The sequence below is a fragment of the Pelmatolapia mariae genome, linkage group LG22 (genome assembly GCF_036321145.2).
Source record: "Pelmatolapia mariae isolate MD_Pm_ZW linkage group LG22, Pm_UMD_F_2, whole genome shotgun sequence".
Taxonomy (NCBI): Eukaryota; Metazoa; Chordata; class Actinopteri; order Cichliformes; family Cichlidae; genus Pelmatolapia; species Pelmatolapia mariae.
Window position 1 is genome coordinate 5,673,662 of NC_086245.2, and position 22,537 is coordinate 5,696,198.

A 22,537-nucleotide genomic window follows, 5' to 3' on the forward strand; every position below is an offset into this window, starting at 1 on the left:
TTGTTTAGAGATGAGCCTTTATTCAGGTAAACATGCCTCACGTATCCTATTTCATAAAACCAGGAAGCAGTCCAACATTCAACACTCTTCTGTTCAGCTCCACGCCTTACCCCAGGAAAATGAAGACACTTCTGTTTCTGTTACTCCTGCTTTATTGTGTTGCATTTGCAGGTAAGATCAAATTTTATACATTTAAAATGCACTGTGTGTTTGTGTAAGTGAGTTTAAATGTCAGGAGCACTTAAATTTGTAGTATAACATGTAGTTAACTAGATATAGCTGCACTGGCCACATGAAACTCACAGGACAAAGCACTAGAATTAAATACAGTGATATACAGTGGCTTGCAAAAGTATTCGGCCCCCTTGAACTTTTCCACATTTTGTCACATTACAGCCACAAACATGAATCAATTTTATTGGAATTCCACGTGAAAGACCAATACAAAGTGGTGTACACGTGAGAAGTGGAACGAAAATCATACATGATTCCAAACATTTTTTACAAATAAATAACTGCAAAGTGGGGTGTGTGTAATTATTCAGCCCCCTTTGGTCTGAGTGCAGTCAGTTGCCCATAGACATTGCCTGATGAGTGCTAATGACTAAATAGAGTGCACCTGTGTGTAATCTAATGTCAGTAGAAACACAGCTGCTCTGTGACGGCCTCAGAGGTTGTCTAAGAGAATATTGGGAGCAACAACACCATGAAGTCCAAAGAACACACCAGACAGGTCAGGGATAAAGTTATTGAGAAATTTAAAGCAGGCTTAGGCTACAAAAAGATTTCCCAAGCTTTGAACATCCCATGGAGCACTGTTCAAGCAATCATTCAGAAATGGAAGGAGTATGGCACAACTGTAAACCTACCAAGACAAGGCTGTCCACCTAAACTCACAGGCCGAACAAGGAGAGCGCTGATCAGAAATGCAGCCAAGAGGCCCATGGTGACTCTGGACGAGCTGCAGAGACCTACAGCTCAGGTGGGGGAATCTGTCCATAGGACAACTATTAGTCGTGCACTGCACAAAGTTGCCCTTTATGGAAGAGTGGCAAGAAGAAAGCCATTGTTAACACAAAACCATAAGAAGTCCCGTTTGCAGTTTGTCACAAGCCATGTGGGGGACACAGCAAACATGTGGAAGAAGGTGCTCTGGTCAGATGAGACCAAAATGGAACTTTTTGGCCAAAATGCAAAACGCTATGTGTGGCGGAAAACTAACACTGCACACCACTCTGAACACACCATCCCCACTGTCAAATATGGTGGTGGCAGCATCATGCTCTGGGGGTGCTTCTCTTCAGCAGGGACAGGGAAGCTGGTCAGAGTTGATGGGAAGATGGATGGAGCCAAATACAGGGCAATCTTGGAAGAAAACCTCTTGGAGTCTGCAAAAGACTTGAGACTGGGGCGGAGGTTCACCTTCCATCAGTACAACGACCCTAAACATAAAGCCAGGGCAACAATGGAATGGTTTAAAACAAAACATATCCATGTGTTAGAATGGCCCAGTCAAAGTCCAGATCTAAATCCAATCGAGAATCTGTGGCAAGATCTGAAAACTGCTGTTCACAAACGCTGTCCATCTAATCTGACTGAGCTGGAGCTGTTTTGCAAAGAAGAATGGGCAAAGATTTCAGTCTGTAGATGTGCAAAGCTGGTAGAGACATACCCTAAAAGACTGGCAGCTGGAATTGCAGCAAAAGGTGGTTCTACAAAGTATTGACTCAGGGGGCTGAATAATTACACACACCCCACTTTGCAGTTATTTATTTGTGAAAAATGTTTGGAATCATGTATGATTTTTGTTCCACTTCTCACGTGTACACCACTTTGTATTGGTCTTTCACGTGGAATTCCAATAAAATTGATTCATGTTTGTGGCTGTAATGTGACAAAATGTGGAAAAGTTCAAGGGGGCCGAATACTTTTGCAAGCCACTGTAGCTTTAATATGCTTTAATGTTTTCAGTCATAGTAATGGGGAAATACCTGAGTTACAAAATGAAAATTAAATATATGGGAAAAAATTGAACTTGCAGCAGGAAAAATAATCCAAGATACAGATTGTGTTGTTTTCTTGCCTTTAACAGAAAAACACTCTCTGAGGTTCTTCCTCACATCATCAAGTGGAGTCACAGAATTCCCAGATTTTGTAGCTGTTGCTTTGCTTAACGAAGCAGAGGTAGCTTACTATGACACCAGCATCAAGAAAACTGAACTGAAACAAGACAGGATGAACATCGTTGTTGGCGATCGCTGGGAGAGCAGCACACAGAACTGCAGGAGTTACAGACAGATCTTTAAATCTGAAAGTAACAAGTTTAAGGAGCGCTTTAACCACACTGGAGGTAGGTCACAGAAAAAAATATTTCTCCTGGCTTGCTGTCAAACAGATGTAGCTATACAGTTTTTACAGAAGCACAAAATGACAGTTTGCTCACATATTACTGCAGCACTTTTGATGCATAGTTTCTTTATTTTAATCTCTAATGGTTGAATACTCCGGGATCTCATTGTGCCTTTCTACTTTACTCTGCTGGTCTGTCAGGTGTCCACATAGTTCAACAAATGGCTGGTTGTGAATGGGATGATGTGACCGGGGATATTGTTGGTTATCAACAGTACGGTTATGATGGAGAAGACTTAATATCTTTGGACCTGAAAACTCTAACATGGATTACTCCAAGGCCACAGGCTGTCGTCACCAAACATGAGTGGGATGGAGATAAATACAGATGTGAATTTTGGAAAAACTTTGTTATGAAGGCTTGCCCTGAAAAGCTTCAGAAATATTTAAAGTTCTGGAAAAGCTCTCAGCAGAAAACGGGTAAACTGGATACAGCAATGCTCCTCTGTGATTTTAATGTGCAGTAACTTTTCAGCAGCTCACAGGGAATATTTTCTCCCGGTTTCCCTGTACACAGCTTATGGTTAACTTTTCTTTAGTTCTTGGGATGTAGCATTTTCAGTGCAGAGAAATATTTCTCCTGCTTTAATTACCTTTACCTGGATGACTGAGCATACATAGAGAAATTTGTCTGTGAGTACCCTGATGTGCAGGATATATGCTTGAATTCCTTATTTTAATTCCACGTGATACTGGATTTATGCACTATCCAAACTCAGCATTCAAAACACTTCTACTTTTCAGTAACACTAGTCACAGAGTTAATTGTTATTTTGGGAATGAATTAACAGAGCTTAAATTCAATGAGCTGTGCAAAACAACCCTTGCTATGCAAACTGCATGGCTTGCTGGGCTTTTTCTTTCTTTTTTTTTGCACATCAGTGGTGATGGACTGCACATTTCTGAAGTATAAAATCAGCATTTGTGCTACGTGAATGTTTGAAGCCACACGTGACCAAATTTTTATGGGAAGTTGATGTTATCAGCTGACACTAGCAAACTTGATTAATAAGTTAATTAATAATCCATAAAGTGCGCATTGCTAGCCGTTTGACTTGCCAAGTGCCATTGCCATTGCATCTGTGGCAATGGCACTTGACATAGAAAATATATGAATTTAGTACTTTTGTCCATATGTGTGCAATACTCACTCCTTTTCTTCAGGAAATGTGTGCTAGTTAATATTTTAGTTTCATTCATTCAATTTGGTTTTATTTTCCTACTTTGAATTTTGTTGAAAAGCAGATTATGTTTAAGGTCACATAAATGCTGAAATGTAAAAAATTTGACTTTTTTTTGTAACTGTATGTACTGTAACAGACATGATGAATTACCATTAGTGGAAAACAAACTATGGGATTTTTTTTTTCAGAATTACCAGTAGTTAGCATCCCATTAAGCACACAATGTTAAAAAAAAAAGACATAATATCTTGATCACATAAGCACAAATCTCTACATCCTTTCACTCTCCAGTTCTTCCCTCAGTGTTTCTCCTCCAGAAGACTCCCTCCTCTCTAGTCAGCTGCCACGCTACAGGTTTCTATCCTAACAGAGCCGTGATGTTCTGGAGGAAAGATGGAGAGGAGATCCATGAAGGTGTGAAAAAAGGAGAGATCAATCCAAACCATGATGGGACCTTCCAGATGAGTGTCGATCTGAATGTTTCATCGGTCACATCTGAAGACTGGAGGAGATATGACTGTGTGTTTCGGCTCTCCGATGACAACATCATTACCAAACTTGACAAAGGAATGATTAGAACAAATCAAGGCAAGTCTAAAACTAGATTTTTCACACCAGCATTATAAGTCAACTACTAAGCACTCTTTAACATTGCTAATGTGTTTTTTGTTCAACAGAGAACCAAACTGATATTATTATCTTCGTCATTGCTGCTCTGGCTATTCTTGTTGTCATCATCATCACTTGCAAAGTGGCATTTATGAAAACAAAGAAAAGTAAGAGGCAGTAGTTTTCATTTTTGAGTTTAAAAAGTACAGCATGATAAGACTGTGAAATATTTTTTGTTTTTCTGAAAAACTGTTTAGGACTGTATAAGATGACTCATGCTGTATTTAAAATTATTTACAGTATAATTTGTGTCTCCTTTCCTGTTAAATATCTGAAGTGTTCCATTACTTAAAATTACTTAAACATGAATTAAATGTATTTATTTATTTATTTATTTTTTGTAAAAAACGTTATTATTGCTCTTGTATTCAAGAGTACCTGCCTAGTATTTGTATTTTAATATAATTACATTTTAATTTCAAATAAAATACACTGGAATTACATGTAAATAAGTCCCTAGTGTTACCATGAGGTCTCGTTGTACTTTATGATAATAATCCTTTTTTAACTCCAAATTATATTGTCACCAAGGTGTCAGAATTTTCTTGAGTTACTCTTGAGTATCTTATTGATATTTTTAGACACAGAGGAGTGTCTTCACTAACACTGTGTTTCTGTCTTTGCAGCTCCTCACAGCATCTCTGAAGGCAAACAGATACTCCAGCCTGCATACCAATAATTAATAGATGCTGAGATACAAACTTTGTACTCTTCTTGTTAAACAAGTTTCATAGTTTATTGTCAAACCGTTACATATATGTGTGCCTCACAGTATCGCTAAAAAAAAGTAAGGTACTGGATGACACACAGAATAAATAACTGCAGTTGTTTGGATATTATATATCTATTTTTTAACTGTTAATGGTAGTTACGTTTTTGTTTTTAGTTACATTTATGTTTTTACTCTTTATTTTCTGTTTTTGTATTAATTTTGTGATTACAAAGAGATAAAAGCACATCATCTGTAACATCTGGTGTCAAATTTTTGTCTCTGTATGTATTTGGAGACTTTTTAATGATTTTTCATAGATTAGACTTACAGACTAAACAGACTAAATTTTACTTGAATGGCATCTTAAAAGTCAGATCCATTTCTGGTCTCCACATTTTTCAGACCTCAACATAAGCATAAGTCTGCTATGTGGATTTTTGGAGCCGCAGGTGACCAAATTTGGATGGTGATATCATCAGCTAACAGCTGATGATTAACACCTGTTAATGTGCAAAGTAATACACTAATAAAATATTACAGTCTCACTCAATTGCTTGTGTTTACTTGTAGCAAACTAGAAGTAAGTAATTTATTTGCTCAAGTTGGGACTGACTGGTTTTTAGAGCAGCATCAAGTGGCCGCTGGATGAACTCCAGTTTTTGGCATCATTTTTTTTTCTTTTCTGGCCAGATTACATTCTCAGGTGTGCCAAAGAGCACTAAGTATCTGTTAAAGTTACGTTTTTTATGGATGTGTTATCACAGCTCACACATCACAAATATAATATTCTAATATTTGATTTACTTCCCATCTTCATTTTTGAAGACAGAAACTGTAAATGGCTAAAGAGTCAGCATTCACCTGTAATGACTCATTCACACGTGAACAATGACTCAGTGGGGATGTTTCCATCAGCTGCCTCTGGCTTTATTTTAGCTTTACTACATTTTCAAAACAACAAACAGCATCCATTTGTTTGTATTGAACAACGGCATCTAGAGATTTTTTTGAATTTACTTTAAGCCCTGTTTCAATTTTTGGACTTTTGCAGTCACTGTTTTCTGATGTTTCTTTGCAGTTTGGTTTTATATTTTTTCATCTTGTTCTAATATGATGCCTAATCAGCTGATGAAAATTGATGTCATGAACAGAAACACATACACACTAAATGTGTGAGGATGAATAAAACCCGCTGTAACAAGCGCCAACCAACAGTTTTCATTTCACTGAATCCTCAGCCTCAGTGTGTGTTTTTCCTTGTTACCACCAGAGGGCAACACAAATCTGAAATCTCTGCCATGAGAGAAATCACAACAGAGGAAACAGGCTGTCAGTGTGTTTCCACACCTCTGGTTTTTCAAATGGGTTATTTTTTGAAGGAAAACACTAAATTTGGCAGTGAGATTAGTCTTTTATTGTTTTTTTTATTCTAGGGGAGTTATACCTATGAGAGGAAAGGTGGCTTCGGTCTTGACCTTCTTCTCCTGAAGGCCTCAGTGTCAGAATAATGATCCAGTAAAATAGTAAGTATATATTCATCTATACTTGCTGATATATTTAGATTTAAAACAGGAGAAAGTAAATTATTTAAATAAACATGATTTTGCATAAGATGGAAAACTGTCTCAATGAAACACAGACAATCAGGTTTTCTTAGTGAAATAGCACAGATGTAGTTTTTTTGTGCCTTTGAACAGTTATTTTGTTGCTTTGTTTTTTCTTATTTATTTGCATCAATCTGATGAGTTTATGTGCTGATAAACATCTTAATCAGTACAGCAGCTAAATACTTCCATTCCACAATTTTATACATTACATTACATATTAAAAATTACATTGTGTTTGTAGATAGATACATAGATAGAGATAGATTCTCTTCTCACTGCAGGTTGTATTCACACACTCTTAGTAGCTGTATTAGTTTTAGGGCTATTTTAGTCAAATCCAAAGTGCAGTTCAAACACTAAAAAACAATATATGTTTTTTTCATAGTTGGAGAAACACAGGAAAGACAGATGTCAGACGCACTCCTAGACAGACAGACATTTGAATCAATCAATATCCTTGTCACTGAGTAAAGTCTACTTCAAGTTCACACGTTCTCAGGGGCGTCTGCAGCCGGCTGCTCATTTTGTCCAGGGGAACTCCGCTGACCCCTGAGCTGCTGCTGGGGATTGTCCTGATGCAAATCAGGAGGGAGAACCAATTCATCGTAGCACAATTCGATTAGACATCTGCATATTGAGCATCTGCACCCCTCGAAAATCTGCCAATACCTACCCTCCTCCCCCTCGCTGGCCCCCCATGAGGGTAGCCCCCACGACCCCGGGGCCAGCCTGTGTCCCTGCTCCCCACCCACCTCCCCTTGTCTCCCTCTCTTGTCCCCTCCTGACCCTGTCAGGCCTGGCTACAATACCTGACCCCGCCCCAGAGACGGGACAAGTGGAGTTCAAGGTAAATGTCCCTTTCTGTGCGTCCGTCTGCGGCCTGCCCTGCGTGGCCTCTGTCCGGCCGTTGTCCGATAATCACATGCACCGCGCTTTTTTTCATACTTTCTCACACACACACACACACACACACACACACACACACACACACACACACACACACACACAGACTCTTTTTAGAAGACATGACTTCATGACATGAAGGCTTTCCTTTCTCTGAAGCTCTTCCATTGTGATCATTTCTGGCTGCTGGCTCTTATTCAGACATTTCTGCTACTCTTTTTTTGGTTTGGCTTTATTGATTCATCAGACTCTTTCAATGCTGAGGAAAAAAAGAGTGAGGATGTCAAGAAGTTTAAAGCAACTAAGAACTAAGCCTTACCACACACAACGCAAAGTTAAGATGTGATCTCCATACCTTAAAATCTATTAGACATTAAATTATAAGTTTAAGCTTTTAAAGCATAGAAAAGCCTCAGAATGCATTTAAAAAATGACCAGATTTATTCACATTTACTGTTTTACACACACAAAAAAGAAACTTTAGCTCTGTGGTGCAAACATGTCGCTACATTATCTGATACTCTGTGTCCACAACAAACTTTTACACTAAAAACGATAAATGAACCTCTGAAAAGTCCAAAAGCTAACCATCCACGTGATGGTAACTTATAGACTGTGTCTATATTTTAAGGTGTCCACCCTGATAATAAATGACTTTTGACTACTGACATATGAAATAATGTATGTGGCCAGCACGACAAGGATCAATTTAAAATTAATTTCCTTGATATTTAACAGGGATGTTTAGGTTTAGGTCTTTTGAATTTTTGACTGATGAAAGTTTTCTTCCATCTTTGAGTCATTTATTCTGCAGTGCTGCAGGATGCTGTTGTTGTAGAGGGGAAGTACAGATGTATGGTGTGAGCCATGTGCAGCAGACAGTTGTTCATTTTACATATTCCTTCCCCTCCTTTGTGTCTCTGATATAGACGCTGGGGTCAGTGCTGACCTGTATGTATGTCTTGTGATTTTGACATTACATTTTAAAACTGAAGCTGGAACTTGACACCACAGTGGGTGACTCTTATGTAACCTACCAGAGACAGACAAATGTTTGCAGGTGCATCGTAACTCTCCCAGCAACCACAGCAGCCTCTGTGGGTATATAAGATAAAGTCTTTATTAACTCCGTCTATCAGCCAGTCCAAACAGACAGAGGCATCTGAGAGGACTGATCCTGGTGTTTAAAAATATATTTAAGGTAATGATACTAAATTTACCTTTTGCCTCCATCAGAATCAGGACAGTAGAGTTACTTTCTTTGTATCTGCGCAAAATTAGTTTTTATTTCTCTGACTGTTCATTAGGTCTCAGACTTGTTAAGCTTTGATCAATACAAAGACTCAAACGAGAGGAAAACTTCAGTCTTTCTTCTTAAGAAATGGAAGTAAAGGTTGAATAAGCTCAGAAACGTGTGTTTTGTAACAGAAATATTTGTTCCTGTGTTTTAATGTATTTTTTACAAAGAAGAAATGTAGTGTGAAGCATTTATGCTGACGACAGCTCTCCAAGTCAGCAGAGAGGAACTCCACAGCCAGCAACAAATCAGAACAGGAAAGTCACTCTGAAAATGTGTGTTTAGTTTTGGTCATAGAAGTATTAAACACCACTAATGAAACAAACACTTGAATTTATCCAACGCGCAGAATTCAAAGTTAAATGAATTGAATACAGATCCCAATGGATATTTAATGACACTGGTATCACCATATAAGGTATAACAATGTATTTTATTTTTTAAAATAACTGAATATTAATGACTTTCTGCTACTTTCACACTTTGCACAACCATCCAGCAGAAGGATTGGAATGATTGGCGAACTGGTTTTAGGACATTAGCCGTTAGAGACATCACTGCTGCTGTTTTTCAACCTACTCTAATTATATAACAATCATTATAAATGATTTATTCCTTAATCAATTAATGTGTCCCTGTGACTTATGGGGTTTTGAAGACTCAGGACTCGTTTCTATAGGACCAAAGAACAGGCATGGACTTGTTTCATCCACCTGTACTTCAGTGAAATTTCTCCAAACATTTATTGTAGGGATTATGGGAGTTTAGGCTGTAGGAAAAACAAGAATGAAGAGGTCGTGTAGCATGAACACATCCATCACTAAACTATAAACACATGAGCCAGGTTTGTACGTGTGCGTCATTGCATGTCTGTTGGTATGTGTGCCTCAGAAGACTTTGAACCTCCTCTTTCTTATTCTTGGCAGGAAGTGAGCGTCAGCAGCTCTTGGTTGTAAAACTGCTTTTGGTCGCTCTCCCAGAGTGAACTGGCAGGACAGAGGACAGAGAATCTCTGTGTCACCTCGCTGTGGCACGGGATGTGAGGAGATCGCTGGGAATGTCAATAATCGCTCAAACCGAGGACGAGCTGCCGCCTGCTCTCAGTGCAACATAACGACCCAAATATCAATGTGAGAGAAATTAAAACATAACATTTCAAAATAGGATGATAAAACCTGTAAAGGTGAATCACGTGCGCCAGATTTATTCATACATGACACAAGAGGAAGATCCACCAGAAATCCACATTCATATTTAAGGGTTGATGGCACCATTGCATTCTTTCTTAACCTTCAGTGTACTCTCACATTTGATGTGTTTGCATTCCTTTATTGAATTTGTGATATGATAAATATTGACTTTTTTCATATTGATAAACATGAAAAATGGTGTTACAATCATGTAACCATTGTGCCCATCCATGTATCCAACCAGGGTCATGGTTGGACTTCGTTAGACGAGCTGACACTGGGCAAACAGTGGTGTAAACCCTGGACAGGTCACCAGTTTGTCACTGGATTAACAGAGACCTGCAGCCAGCTTAGGAAAACAGAAAACCTAAAATGGATGTGAACTGTAGGAGGAAGTGGAAGCAGACAAGAATGTGCCATCTCTCCACCGACCAGCATGTTCAAACCAGTATCTGCTGTCCTTCCCTAACTGAACACTCAGTATTTATGTTGCTCCACTCACTGTGGAGCTTTTTAACACATTAAGGTTGATTCTGAGACTGTGACTGAGTCTATCTGCACATATTTACTCCCCTGGGCATGCAACTATAAATGGAGCAAAACCATATGGAGGCAACATACCATACCTCTTTCCTCGCCTCATATACCGATCACACCTTTCTAATTTAAACAGCAAAATTTCTCCCTCAGACATATCAGTGTCATGGTAAGCTGTGTGGCAGGCTAGGGTAGGACCAAAACGCAGCACTCGGAGACAGAAAGCTTAAATAAAGGCAGCAGCTTTATTGCTGGAAAATAAAAACTAAAACTACGTGTATGAATGCTGACAGAAACAAACAAAAGATGAACTACAACTAAAAATCTTGTATTTGACTACTAATAACTAGATGAGACTTGACATTACATGATGTAGCTTGAGAACATGGAGCTTACTAGGAACACACAGCAAAAATGGAGAATATAACAACAAACAGAGGGAGACTGAGGACTTAAATACACCAGCAGGATAACGAGAGGATGGGGAACAGGTGGGAACACAACTGGGACAAATCTGACATAACGAGACAAAGGGGAAGCAAAAGCACACTGGACAAGGACTATCAAAATGAAACAAGAAGCATGACAAATATGTAGACGCAGACAAGACACGCGTGTTTAAAACTGTGACTGGGGGAATGGAACAGAGACAAGACTCACAACAAACAGGAAAAGACTGGACAGTGAAGTAGAATATAATCACCAAGAGCAAGAAAGTAACATAACCACAAAAACGGTACCTGATACAAAACCAAGAAATATTACCCAAACTCAAAAACACACAAACCCTGGTCACCAGACCCCAGGACTGTGACAGTCACTGCGTCAGCTTCCATCTGTGGTCTACAGCAGGATATTTACTCATCACTCCTGAATTTTTAAAGGGAACATTTAAGGAGAATGATGAACTCAGATCATACATGCCAAAATATCCAAAAAATTAAATACTGTGTTTTTAATGAGCTTTTAAACACCACTATGTATTATGTAAGAGAGAAAAACTTCACACCTGAAATTACACATTTATACCAGAATTTACTATTTTATACTGTATACCAGGCATCATGCATGCTGTCATTGTGATCCAGTGTATGATGTCTTTCCTGTGGTGCACAGGAAGTGGTTCTTCTAATGGTTTGGTTGAAATAACTCAATAAATACACAATGGAGTAGAAGCCACAAGACAAGAGAAGTACATGTTCCTACCAAAGGATCTGCTCTCACTTTTAAGTAAAGAACTCACATCTCAGAAACTTTCCAATACTTAATAATGTATAAACATCACTATCAGAATCCGGCCTTTGCCGGTGAAGGCATTTTATGGATTAAATGGAGAAAACATGTTTTCTCCATTTTGAAAATTGATTGAGTTGTCAAAATCGCCGTCTGTTCGTTTTATGTGCTGTGGACCTCGAGGCTCAGCGTTCTCCCATCAGGATATATTTGTAGCTACAACACAATGTTCAAAAGCTTTTGTCCCTCATCCTATTGCTGTGATCTGCATCTCAGGGCTTTTGGACAAAAGGTGTCAAACGGAGCATTGGACTTGGCCTGCCACGTCCTCCCGAGGCTGCTCCTAATCCTATTAATGTGGGCTGCGGAGGAGTATGGATCCCGCACTCCCTTCATCCCGGCAACTATTAAAGTCTAAAGGGGCCCTATGTGTTTATTCTATGTATTTGTGTGTCTGTGTGTGTGTTCTTGTGTGTGTAATTGCATTGTAAGCGTCTTCTTATCCACGTTGTCATAATGTGTTATCCACTGATGCGGCTCGAGGTTGGCCGTCGATTCCGTTCGCTACGGGGCAGATGGACATTTCAATCTCTCGCTCTTTGCTGCTGCCATAGTTGAAAGCTTATGAGAGTCCAGTTCATGCAGTCCAATTTGACCACACATAGGCCCATCTATTTGAAACACTTCACAATGACCTATAAAAAATGACAGATAAATCCTGAAAATATCCACATTTCATGAATTTACAAAAAGAATGTATCAAACTGGAATTCTAAGGGAAAAAAAGAAAAAGAAAGAGCAATACCAACTTAGACCTCAGGTTTTCTACAGTCTGCTTCAATAATTTCGAGCTAAGAGTGGCACACACACCTTCACATGACATGTAGAATATGTGTAATCTAAACAAAAACAGTTTTTACATCTTCATGTGGAGCAGTAACGCAGTAGCTCTTGTGTTAATCATGTTAGCGTCACAAACGCCAGGAATAGCAGTGCATTTTATTGAAAACTTGGAGTTTTTAATGACTTGTGTGACCCATCCAGTGAACCAGACTGGAGCCTTTGGTGGGCCAGTTCTGACCTGTAGACTGTATGTTCACATCTTTCAGTCTGGCAGGTATGTGAGTGGGTATATTTTGCAAGAACAGTTGATTAGTTAGCTTTGCAATGTTTTACTTGTTGTACGAGTTGTAGAAGTTAAACAATAAACGAGTTCATAAAAGTAACATAAGATCACAGATATCTCACACTGGGTTGAAGGCCAGGGGAGTAACAGTGTGGTTTTAAAAGAGCCGCAACTGCAAAAGCATCTCAACACATGCAAACTTTTTCCTTCGTGTCTGTACTGAAACCAGTCTAATGCCTTATTTGTCCCTGGTTATGAACATGATTCAGTTTTAATAACAGTATTAGTGTATCCCTCGTGGTGTAGCTCTCATTTTATCATTATCAGCTTTATTATCAGACACCTTTTGTTGTCATAGCCTGGAATCTCACTTTTAAAAGATAAAAAGTAATAAAAACTATGGTAAAGGCCTCAGTCTCACATAGGTGTTTTTAGGTGTTACTTAAAATGTGTTAACTGTGACTTTAATCTATGAAATCAAACATTTGATATTTTTCACTCTCCAAACTTTCATTTTAACATCTTTTTCATGGGAACGTGGAGAAAAAAAGTAGTTTGAGGCATTTTTACACATGAACTTCAGACGTCATCGGGTCAAAGTATTGTCCTTTCTCTCACGCAGGCAGCAGGAGAGGCTCCACATCAGCTGAGAAGTTTTCTGACTGCATTTGGTGCAGGTGAGGAAGCTGCCTGGACAGAGTGAGCTGTGTGAGCTGCTAAGTTAGAAACAACTTCATGTCCTTTTTACTGAGTCGGATATTTGGTTACCTGCCTGTTACAGAAAGAAAAACATGGGGTGAAGTTAAAGGTGAATTGTGTGCAGTGTCTATGAACAACTGAAGGTCAAATTATCTTCAGTGGTTCTATTTTACATTTTAAATTTTGAGTTTTCCACCAACATAAGCTCATATGAGCAGATTTTATTAGAAACACATGACATTTACTAACAAACCAAATACTCTGGTCTCAGGTTGTGCTTTTTATGTATGCCTTCCTTCAGTATTATTCACTCACACACATATTTACTTTCTCACAGTTGATGCCAGTAAAATGAGGCTCCAACTGTGCAGTCTTTAACAGATAGCCCTTCACTGGAAAGAAGCCTCCTCATTTGATTTTGATAAACTTTAATCCATTTTTTAAACTTTTAAAAGTGCTGCTGGTCGCACGCTGCAGTACATGGGCAACAATTTGTGCATGAAAGAAAAGTTGTAGGTAATGATATGAGATGGGAAAAACATGTAGAAAATGGTTTTCCCATGCTGAGCAAAAGTTTGATTCATTACCTCCCTTCAGTTTGTCTCATTGTCTGCGAGCAGTTTTGAGGTCTAAAACGAAAGGAATGAAATGTTGTCCAAAGGGCCTTTTGTCTTTTTTGAGGTATCACTTATCCGGGTAAAGTGCAGACTGTGGCCACACAGACAGACACGCACTCACATGCAGCCGGCCACATCCTCTCAATAGTCACATTTGCGTGTACATTGACCGGAGTCAATTGCCTGTCAAATGCAATGTGCGATTAGACACCAGTAAGGCCTAATGCAGCGCTGCCTCCCAGAGCCTGGACGCTGTGGGAGCCCTGCTCTGTGAACCCCACGGCCCCTCTCATTCCCTTCATCCTCAGCGACCCCACCCCCACCCCGCCCCTCCGCCTCCACTTTTTCATCTCACCACCCCAGTTCAATGTTAATGTCCACTGGTGTCCACTCTTCGGACGTCTCCTTCCAGAGTGAAAAAAAATGAGAGAAGAAAGGATGAAAAAGAAAACGAAAATCAAACCTTCCCTCCTTCTTTTCTCACCCCGGCCTCCTCTTGTGTGCTGTCCAGCTGGCTGTGACCCTTGACCCCCTGACACTTACTCCTGACCCCTGGACTCGTTCCCACGCCACGCCTTTTTGTGTCCACCTCGCCATGGCAACACCTTGGTCACCACTGCTGCCACGGTAACAGATGGACAGGGGCCTGGAAATAACTTCATTCAGCCCCGCCCGGAGGGGTGAGTACCATGGACAATCTGCCCGCACCCCCTTCCTCCCCTCCCTCCCGTGTCTCAAACACATACACATCCTCGGACACACACACTCACACACACAGCGCGCCCCAACTCAACTCTGCCACCCTCTGTGCCACATTCTAACACCCCAATCCCTTTGGATCCATTCCCTCAGCAGGGGCCTCTGGGTATCAGGGCCTGATAGAGTCATTAACACAGAGATCCCAGATTCACCCTGGCATGCACACAGGACATACATGAGAATAAGAATAAGTTTCCGCTGTTGGCACAGAAAAGCGTGTAAAAAGACATCCTAAAGTCACCCACATATCCGATTTTACACCGGTGGTATTTATGGTTTTGGGGCGTAGGAGCGCAAACTTCTTTGCCGTGCTGTAATTATCTCTGCTTCTTTTATTAGCCCCATTGTTTTCTCACATCCTTCGATGAGAAAAGGGGCTCGGGGAGAGTTGTAAAGACACAGAGCTGAGCAGCGGGGGATCTGTTTGCCAACCCAGAGACAAGCGACAAACTGAAAAGAATCGCTGAGGAGCTCAATAAGGTGCACCGGGAAAATGAACTGCAACAGTTTCTGTGCTAATCAGTAACTAACCTCTAAACAAGGTTGCATGTGTTTTGTCTTTTATTTTGGGGAGGAACATCTCTTGGAGAGAGACACTGAATAGATGTAAGAGGAACAGTGTAATTACTTGTGCTGAATGGGGCTGAAGAACAGAACAGAGAGTTTATGCTGCTGAAACACACTCTTTGTAAAGAGAGCTCTGATCCCCACGGCAAGCAAAGACACAAATAAACAAACAAAACGGAGACTACTGACACCGAGGTCTCCAATCTCATGGTTATCAAAATGGTATTCAACTGTGGTAATGGTGGTTTTGCAAAAAAAAAAAGAAAACATTTAAGTGAGGTCAAACTTTAAATTCCCTTTAAAAAAGAGCATTATACCATGTTAGTTACATTTTTAATGTTTTTTGGGGGAAATTTAGCTTCAAACTTTTCAAATGAGTGTAGTTTTTTTTTTTTTGTTAGACAAACCAGGCTGAGTGGAGAGCAGGTGAGGGGGGTGGGGGGGTGGGGGGGGGGGGGGGGGGCATCACAGGCAACCAGCAAAGCACTGACCATTGAGGCAAAATCACACAAGCGAAACCACTTATTCAATTTTTTGGGATTTCGTATCCCTCTTACATCCCTGCATAGATCTGCATCCCACTATCCCTCTACTCTCACACCCCCAACTCTCCCTCCCCTCCTGTGTCCAGCACCCCCTCATTCTACCCAGTCCCCCCAGACCCTTCATTTCTCTCCCCTCCCCTCCCCTCTGCCTCTCACCCATTTCATTGTACCAAAGGAGATTTTCTCCATTGAGGCCCAGTCTCTTAGGTAACCCCAGCGCTGCATGAAATGAGGAGAGGGAGAGAGCGAGAGACAGAGAATGAGAGAAACAGAAGGAGAGAGAGAGAGGGCGGGGAAATTGAGAAAGACAGGGGCGAAGGAAATGTAAAGGCGGAGGGAGGGCCGGACAGAAAGGGTTGAAGAAGGAGAGGAAGAAGGACGCTGGATCAGAGGAGGCAGAGGCAGAGAGAGTGAAAGATGGAGAAGTGGGACAAGTGCGGTCAGACGTCGACAGCGATGCCGCTGAAATTCGGCCCAGAGCCGAGGGAGGAAGACTGACTGGCGGAGATGTCCATCGCACATGTAAGGATGAACGCTCTGTGGCTGTGAGGGACTTCATCATATGCTTTTTGCTGTAACTGGTGGTCCAGATTTTAGGCCCCGAAGGGTTCAAACACTGGGTGCTACTGCACTGTTGTCTTCTTGATTTTGTGTGCGTTTTGTTGTTGGGTTTTTGTATTTTTCCTTCTTTGTTTATTTGGGTTTTTTGCTGTTTCGTTCTCTTTTTTTCTTCCAGCAGATTTAAACAGTTTTAAATGTACACCTGTAAGTAGCCTGTGTGCTAACAGGAGCTGAAGAGCAAAGTTTGGGCCTTCAGGCCTGTTTTAATACCAGCACCTCATGGAGATTTGAAGCACATTATTTTATTTAAAAGTGTAGGACAAATATTTTAAATGCAGGTATTAGTCAAGGACGATAAACTTTATTGCAAAGTCAGTTTCATGGGAAAAGTTTCAGCCGTTCAGTCTGATGTTAATTCATGACAGAAATCATTTACTTTACAAAGAAGACCAACGTCAAATGTTTTTAAGTTAAATATTGCAATATAAAACTCTCTTCCTCTTTATTTCAGCAGTTTAGACCACATTTAACACCTTTTTTTTTCACTTTTTTATAATTTTACTACATTTGTTGGATTTTCTGGTTTTGTGGTTTAACCACAAACTTTATCCTGAACAGAGACTTCAACTGTAAGGAGAGGACTTTCTGAAGCGCTGCCATCCTTTGTGGCCATGCTACTCTGCACCTCAATGGTGGGCACACAGCACATGGGGTTCCCATGAATAGACCAGGCCTCACCAAAGACCACATCATTTGGATAAAGATGGGGTCCCACAGAAAGAGAAAACGCCTCACGGAGCGAATCAGATAAAGAGAAAATGTTGCGTACGGCAAATCAGATTAGAGCGGGTCAGAGCTTTAGTTTTTCGTTTGCAGGCCCTCCCACATCCACCCGCCTGCATCGAACTCTGTGAAATTTACTACTGCTTCTACTCATGTGTCTGATAATAATGTGCTCCACTGCTGTGCTGAGTTATCATCTCGGGCTTTTGTCTTCTTTGATCCGTGTGACCGTTGGGGGACTCACTTCTTCTTTTGTACAAGGTCACATCGCTGGCTCCCTTTGGACGGGCCTGCCCCCGGGTGGTGACCCCTTCGTTCATCATGGTGTCACCGGCACAGAGGACAAGCATGAGTTAAAGCTTTCTGTTTCTTTTCTCTTCTTTTTTTTTCTCTTCGCCTTCCCGCTCATTCCTGTGTGATGGGCTCACAATCCTTTTAGTTTTTTGTTCATCCTCCATTATGAAAGTAAAGCTCAACAAGTGGAGAAGAGATTTTTTGGGTGGACCAACGCCAATCAGTCTCTGGCCTTAGTGGACTGAAGCCTACTTTAAGTAGGGCATGCACCCGAGTGTCCAAGTGTGCACACTTACGAATGACCAAGAAAAGGATGGAGGTCCGGAGCTGATTGTCCAAACGCAATTCTTGCATGTGCTTTTGTGAAACCAGGAGTTGTGGATGGACATCACGCCCCTGACCTCTGAAAATCAGCGAGGGAAAGACCACCTTTGGTGGGCTCTAGCCCGGCGGCTTTGCGGGTGGACGAGTGAAAGACACTGAAAGACAAACAGAGAAAGGAGCAGACTGTGTGCTTATGTAAATGTAAAACCCGTAAGAACCTCTCTTGACATTTTTTGGAGGTCAGCTTAACTTTTTTCCCCCCACAGGAGCATTATTTAGAAAACTGATCAAAGGTTTCACTTATGACAAATGACAAGCTCTTAAATTGTAAATATTTCAGTCAATCTAGGTGTGCAGTGAAGAGAAGCTGGTGAATAATTAATATCATCACTGATCTGAAAAGCACTGGCACCAAACAGAGACAGCAGGTGGAAAGCAGCCAAAGGAATAGTAAAGAGAAAGAACTTCATCTTGAATTAATCTGGCCATTTACAAAACGCAAATAATGTGCAAAATTGCTAAATGATGCAAACTTTCTCAGAGATGTGATTAAATCAATGCCAGTTGGCTGCCGGTGACATTTGGCTTCACTAATATGTATTTTTCTCTCTGCACAGGTGCAAAGTCTAAATTCTTGGAGATGCCTGGCAGTGCAGATCAGGAGGGTCCCATTTTGGAAAGGAGGTAAGAGTCTGTCTGTGGAGCAGAAAAGACTGAATAGCTCTCACCGCGTTAAGTACAGTTGAATGTGTCCGGTTCGCACTTCAGCACCAGAGTCTAGAGAGGGTCCTGCTAAATTTGCACTGGAAGGGGTGAGAGTGACAGAAAAGTAGAATGAATGAGGGGAGGGAATTTGTGTGTGTTACTCTGTGTGCGCATATAAATGTGTGTGTGTGTGCATGTGTGTGCGTGTGTGTGTGTGTAGTCTCCTCCTCTGTGTTTGCCCCTGTGAGTTTGCTTCTGTGTGTTTTCCTGTGTTTGACAAAGTTCGAGGGGCCAGGCTTGGAGAAAGAAGAGGGAAAATGAGTGAAAGTAAAGGATTTGAATGAGGTGGAGGGAGAGAGGGAGCGAGCTGGGGGAGTGGGATGAAAAAAGACGGCAGGGATCTGACGGAGAGAGGGAGGGAGAGAAGGACAAGAGGACAGTTTTTGGAGGGAAAAGAAGAGCAGGCACCTTGAAATTTCTGTGGCGAGTTTGCTCGCTGCTTCACAGCACGAGTGGCGTAAATTGGTGAGATTTATAGATTGAAGCTGCAGGAAGCGACAACTCGGTCTGGGAAATATGTATGGAGAAAGAGAGAGGGAGAGGGAGAGGCTGAGCGGCAGAGAGAGAGGGCAGGAGGGAGATCAAGAGCGAGGCTGCATTAATATGCTAATGGCCTGTGTGAATGCACAACAGGCCCACTGACCAGGCTAATCACTGGTGGACACACACTGAGGCTAATCCCTCATGCAGCACTTACACACATGTGGTCACACGCATGCAGTTGCTCATGCAGATGTACTGTACAGTGCAGGTTAAAATACTGGGACAGTTCGTTTGCAGTGATTTGTCTTTGTGTTGTAGCACAGGTTTGAAAGACTGAGCGTGAGGTCAAAGTTCAGGCTTTTATGTTTAATTTCAGGATCTTTTCTACCAGGTTGAGTGCTCAGTGGCAAAACACGAAATTCTGACTGCATTTAAACTGGAAATGGATTTCTTTTATTGCAGACTGAATGCACAGTCCAAACACAAAAACTGATGAATGTGAAGAGGACTGTGGGATGTAGAAGAAGCAACTGAGTGCAGATGTTTTTCAGCTGGTGTTGTAAGTAGACTGACGTGATTTAATTTCATACTATCGTTATGAAATTTCAGATTACAGAGATAAACTCATCACACAATGTGTCACTGTGTTAGCAGACAAAAAGGAAATCTCCTGAACCACTGAATTTAATTAGATGCAGGACTTCTAACTGATCAGCTGTTGCTCTTATGTGTCTCCTCTGTGTATTACCTTTAAAATCATTGCCATGTGTGTAATTGTATTAAGAGTACCAATAATAAAACTACAATTTAAAAATTTGTCTTTCTGTTTCGATGTGTTTCTTCTTCTGGAGTTATGTGGTAGACTCTTGAGTTAAGTCTACATGTTATTGTATCAACTAATTAAGTTATTTTTCCTGTTGAAAACTGACAAATATATTACAATTTATTTTAACACATAAGTAAGGATAACAGGTTTTGCTGGTTGTTGATTTTGTCTCATTATTTAAATCACTAAAATTATTTATAATGTTTATTAAGTTAATTTAACTTACAGACAGTAGAAAAGTTCCACAACATTTATGAGATAATGAGGCAAAAAACACACTATTCTCTTAAAAGTATTCAACTGGAAAACAGTAGCTGTCAGTATTGCAATAAAATCTGGAGCGTAGTTATCGCAGCATGTTTTTTGTTATTGTGTCATACCATTTTAGGCCCCTTGAGGGTGACAAAGCACCAACAAACGTAAAGAATTCAGCCACAGCAGATGGAAGGAAGAACCTGCTAAATCATGAATCATGGGTTTTCCATTAGTTGTTTTTGAAACACAGTTCGGGAACACGGGAACAGTCTTTTTTATGACACTGCTCTTATTTTCATATAAAAGAAACACTAGATATTGAAATTCAAATGTAGTTTACACTTAAAAATAGCAGCATTTCTTTCTGAATATGTATGTTTGCAGATGGTGAAATTAGAGGAATTACATCTTTTTTTTCAAATACATATCAAACAATTAAAACTGAATAAAATACAGGAGCAAAAAGATGTCTTCCTCTGTATCTGGGAGTAAATATTACTAATATAAGATATTATTGATACTCCTGCCTTTATCAGTTCTTCTTTATCAGTTCTTTGACTAATTGCTAATCACCTGTGCAGCATACAAACAAGGTTTGCAGGTGTGAAAGAAGTTCCACTGCTGCGGGTTCGATCTCACTGCTTTCTGATCTCTGCATTAATGAAAAGGGAAATTATAAAAATGGAGGCAAAACATTCTGATGGATCACACAGTTTAAGCCAGTTTAAACAGGGACTGATTCTCAGTAAATGTTCATATAAATGTACAATCCCCACTGACATCAGGTTAAACTGCTGATGTGAAAGGTGAATTAGGAGCATGTACTTTATATCCCTTCATGCTAAACGGACTTTATCAAATTTGATGATTACTTTTATAATACTCATTAGTCATGTATTAAATACTATTCCAGTTCGATACCTGTTCTCACCCATTGCAAATCATTGCATTCTGATGTTATTTACATTAATAATAATGGATTGCATTTATATAGCGCTTTTCTAGGCACCCAAAGCGCTTTACAATTCCACTATTCATTCACTCTCACATTCACACACTGGTGGAGGCAAGCTACAGTTGTAGCCACAGCTGCCCTGGGGCAGACTGACAGAAGCAAGGCTGCCATATCGCGCCATCGGCCCCTCTGGCCAATTAATTACATACATTAAGTACATAATGTTCCAACTTTTTTGCACTAGAGTTTGTAAATTTGTAACATCGACACACATTCTGGCTCTAAGATTTCAAAATGTAATGGATTATTTCTTATATTTTATGTCAAAATGTAAGCGATATCAACACTGCAGTTCATAAATGGTATAAATAATTAATCTAGTTAAAATGCGCAGGCTGGCAGACCACATGAAAGCAAGAAAGGCATGACAGGGAACATTTTTCATTCATTCTAAACTAATAAATCTGAACTCAGCCAGTTCAGCCAGCTAGTAATGTCGATACATCTCAGACACAAAACCTAAAAACTAAGTAAAGCTAACTAAACTAAGCTGTTACCTTGATAAACATTCCCGAAAGACTAATGTATGACAGATATATAAGCATTAATTTTGGCAAAAGCAACAAAAACTGTGACAATTGTGAGTGCCAGCATCCCTTCACTGATGGATTTCTTCCATCAAGAAGAAATCTTGCATTTAACTAGTGGTAATGTATGAATAGAGGTATGTACGCTTGAGTCACCTTAGCACTGTGAAATCATTACAGATTATTTGATGTCTCCTCAAATCTCATTGCTGTTTCTTTTATGTTTATATAAATTGATTGTAGCTGCTTCATCAAGTTTTAAATGATTTTCCTTTTACATAAAGCAACAGACTTTTCCAACATCCCTTTTTTAAAAGGAAAATGGGGAAAAAAAGATCAGAAAAAAATCTGCTTGAACATTCTATAGGTGTTGCCAATGCAGCTGTTGAGAATATAAACTATTAATAACTTTCACAGCTGATATATTTACAAAGAATAAAAGGTACATTTGAGGTAAACACAGCTGAATTTGCATTGTATTGGGATATGCATAGCTTTTTCTTGATAACACCACAAAGACAAATCTTTTTTTTTTTACCATTGCAGGTGCAAAGCAGCCATTAACATGTTTCTTCTTCAAACATCAGTCTCCTCTGTAGGCCTTACATATCTGCACCTCCTGCAATAACAAAAGAATATTTTTGAATAAT

The 22,537-nt window shown here is 40.1% G+C and overlaps 1 protein-coding gene across 1 annotated transcript; it reads left to right on the plus strand.

Moving 5' to 3' along the window:
* The first annotated feature begins 119 nt into the window (after positions 1 to 119).
* On the plus strand, positions 120 to 12,152 carry LOC135932567 (major histocompatibility complex class I-related gene protein-like). The gene is made up of 7 exons (XM_065470068.1): positions 120 to 171; positions 2,093 to 2,350; positions 2,551 to 2,829; positions 3,885 to 4,181; positions 4,271 to 4,369; positions 7,376 to 7,428; positions 12,018 to 12,152. The coding sequence occupies exons 1-7, from the start codon at positions 120 to 122 to the stop codon at positions 12,150 to 12,152; spliced, it is 1,173 nt and encodes a 390-aa protein (XP_065326140.1).
* The last annotated feature ends 10,385 nt before the right edge of the window (positions 12,153 to 22,537 follow it).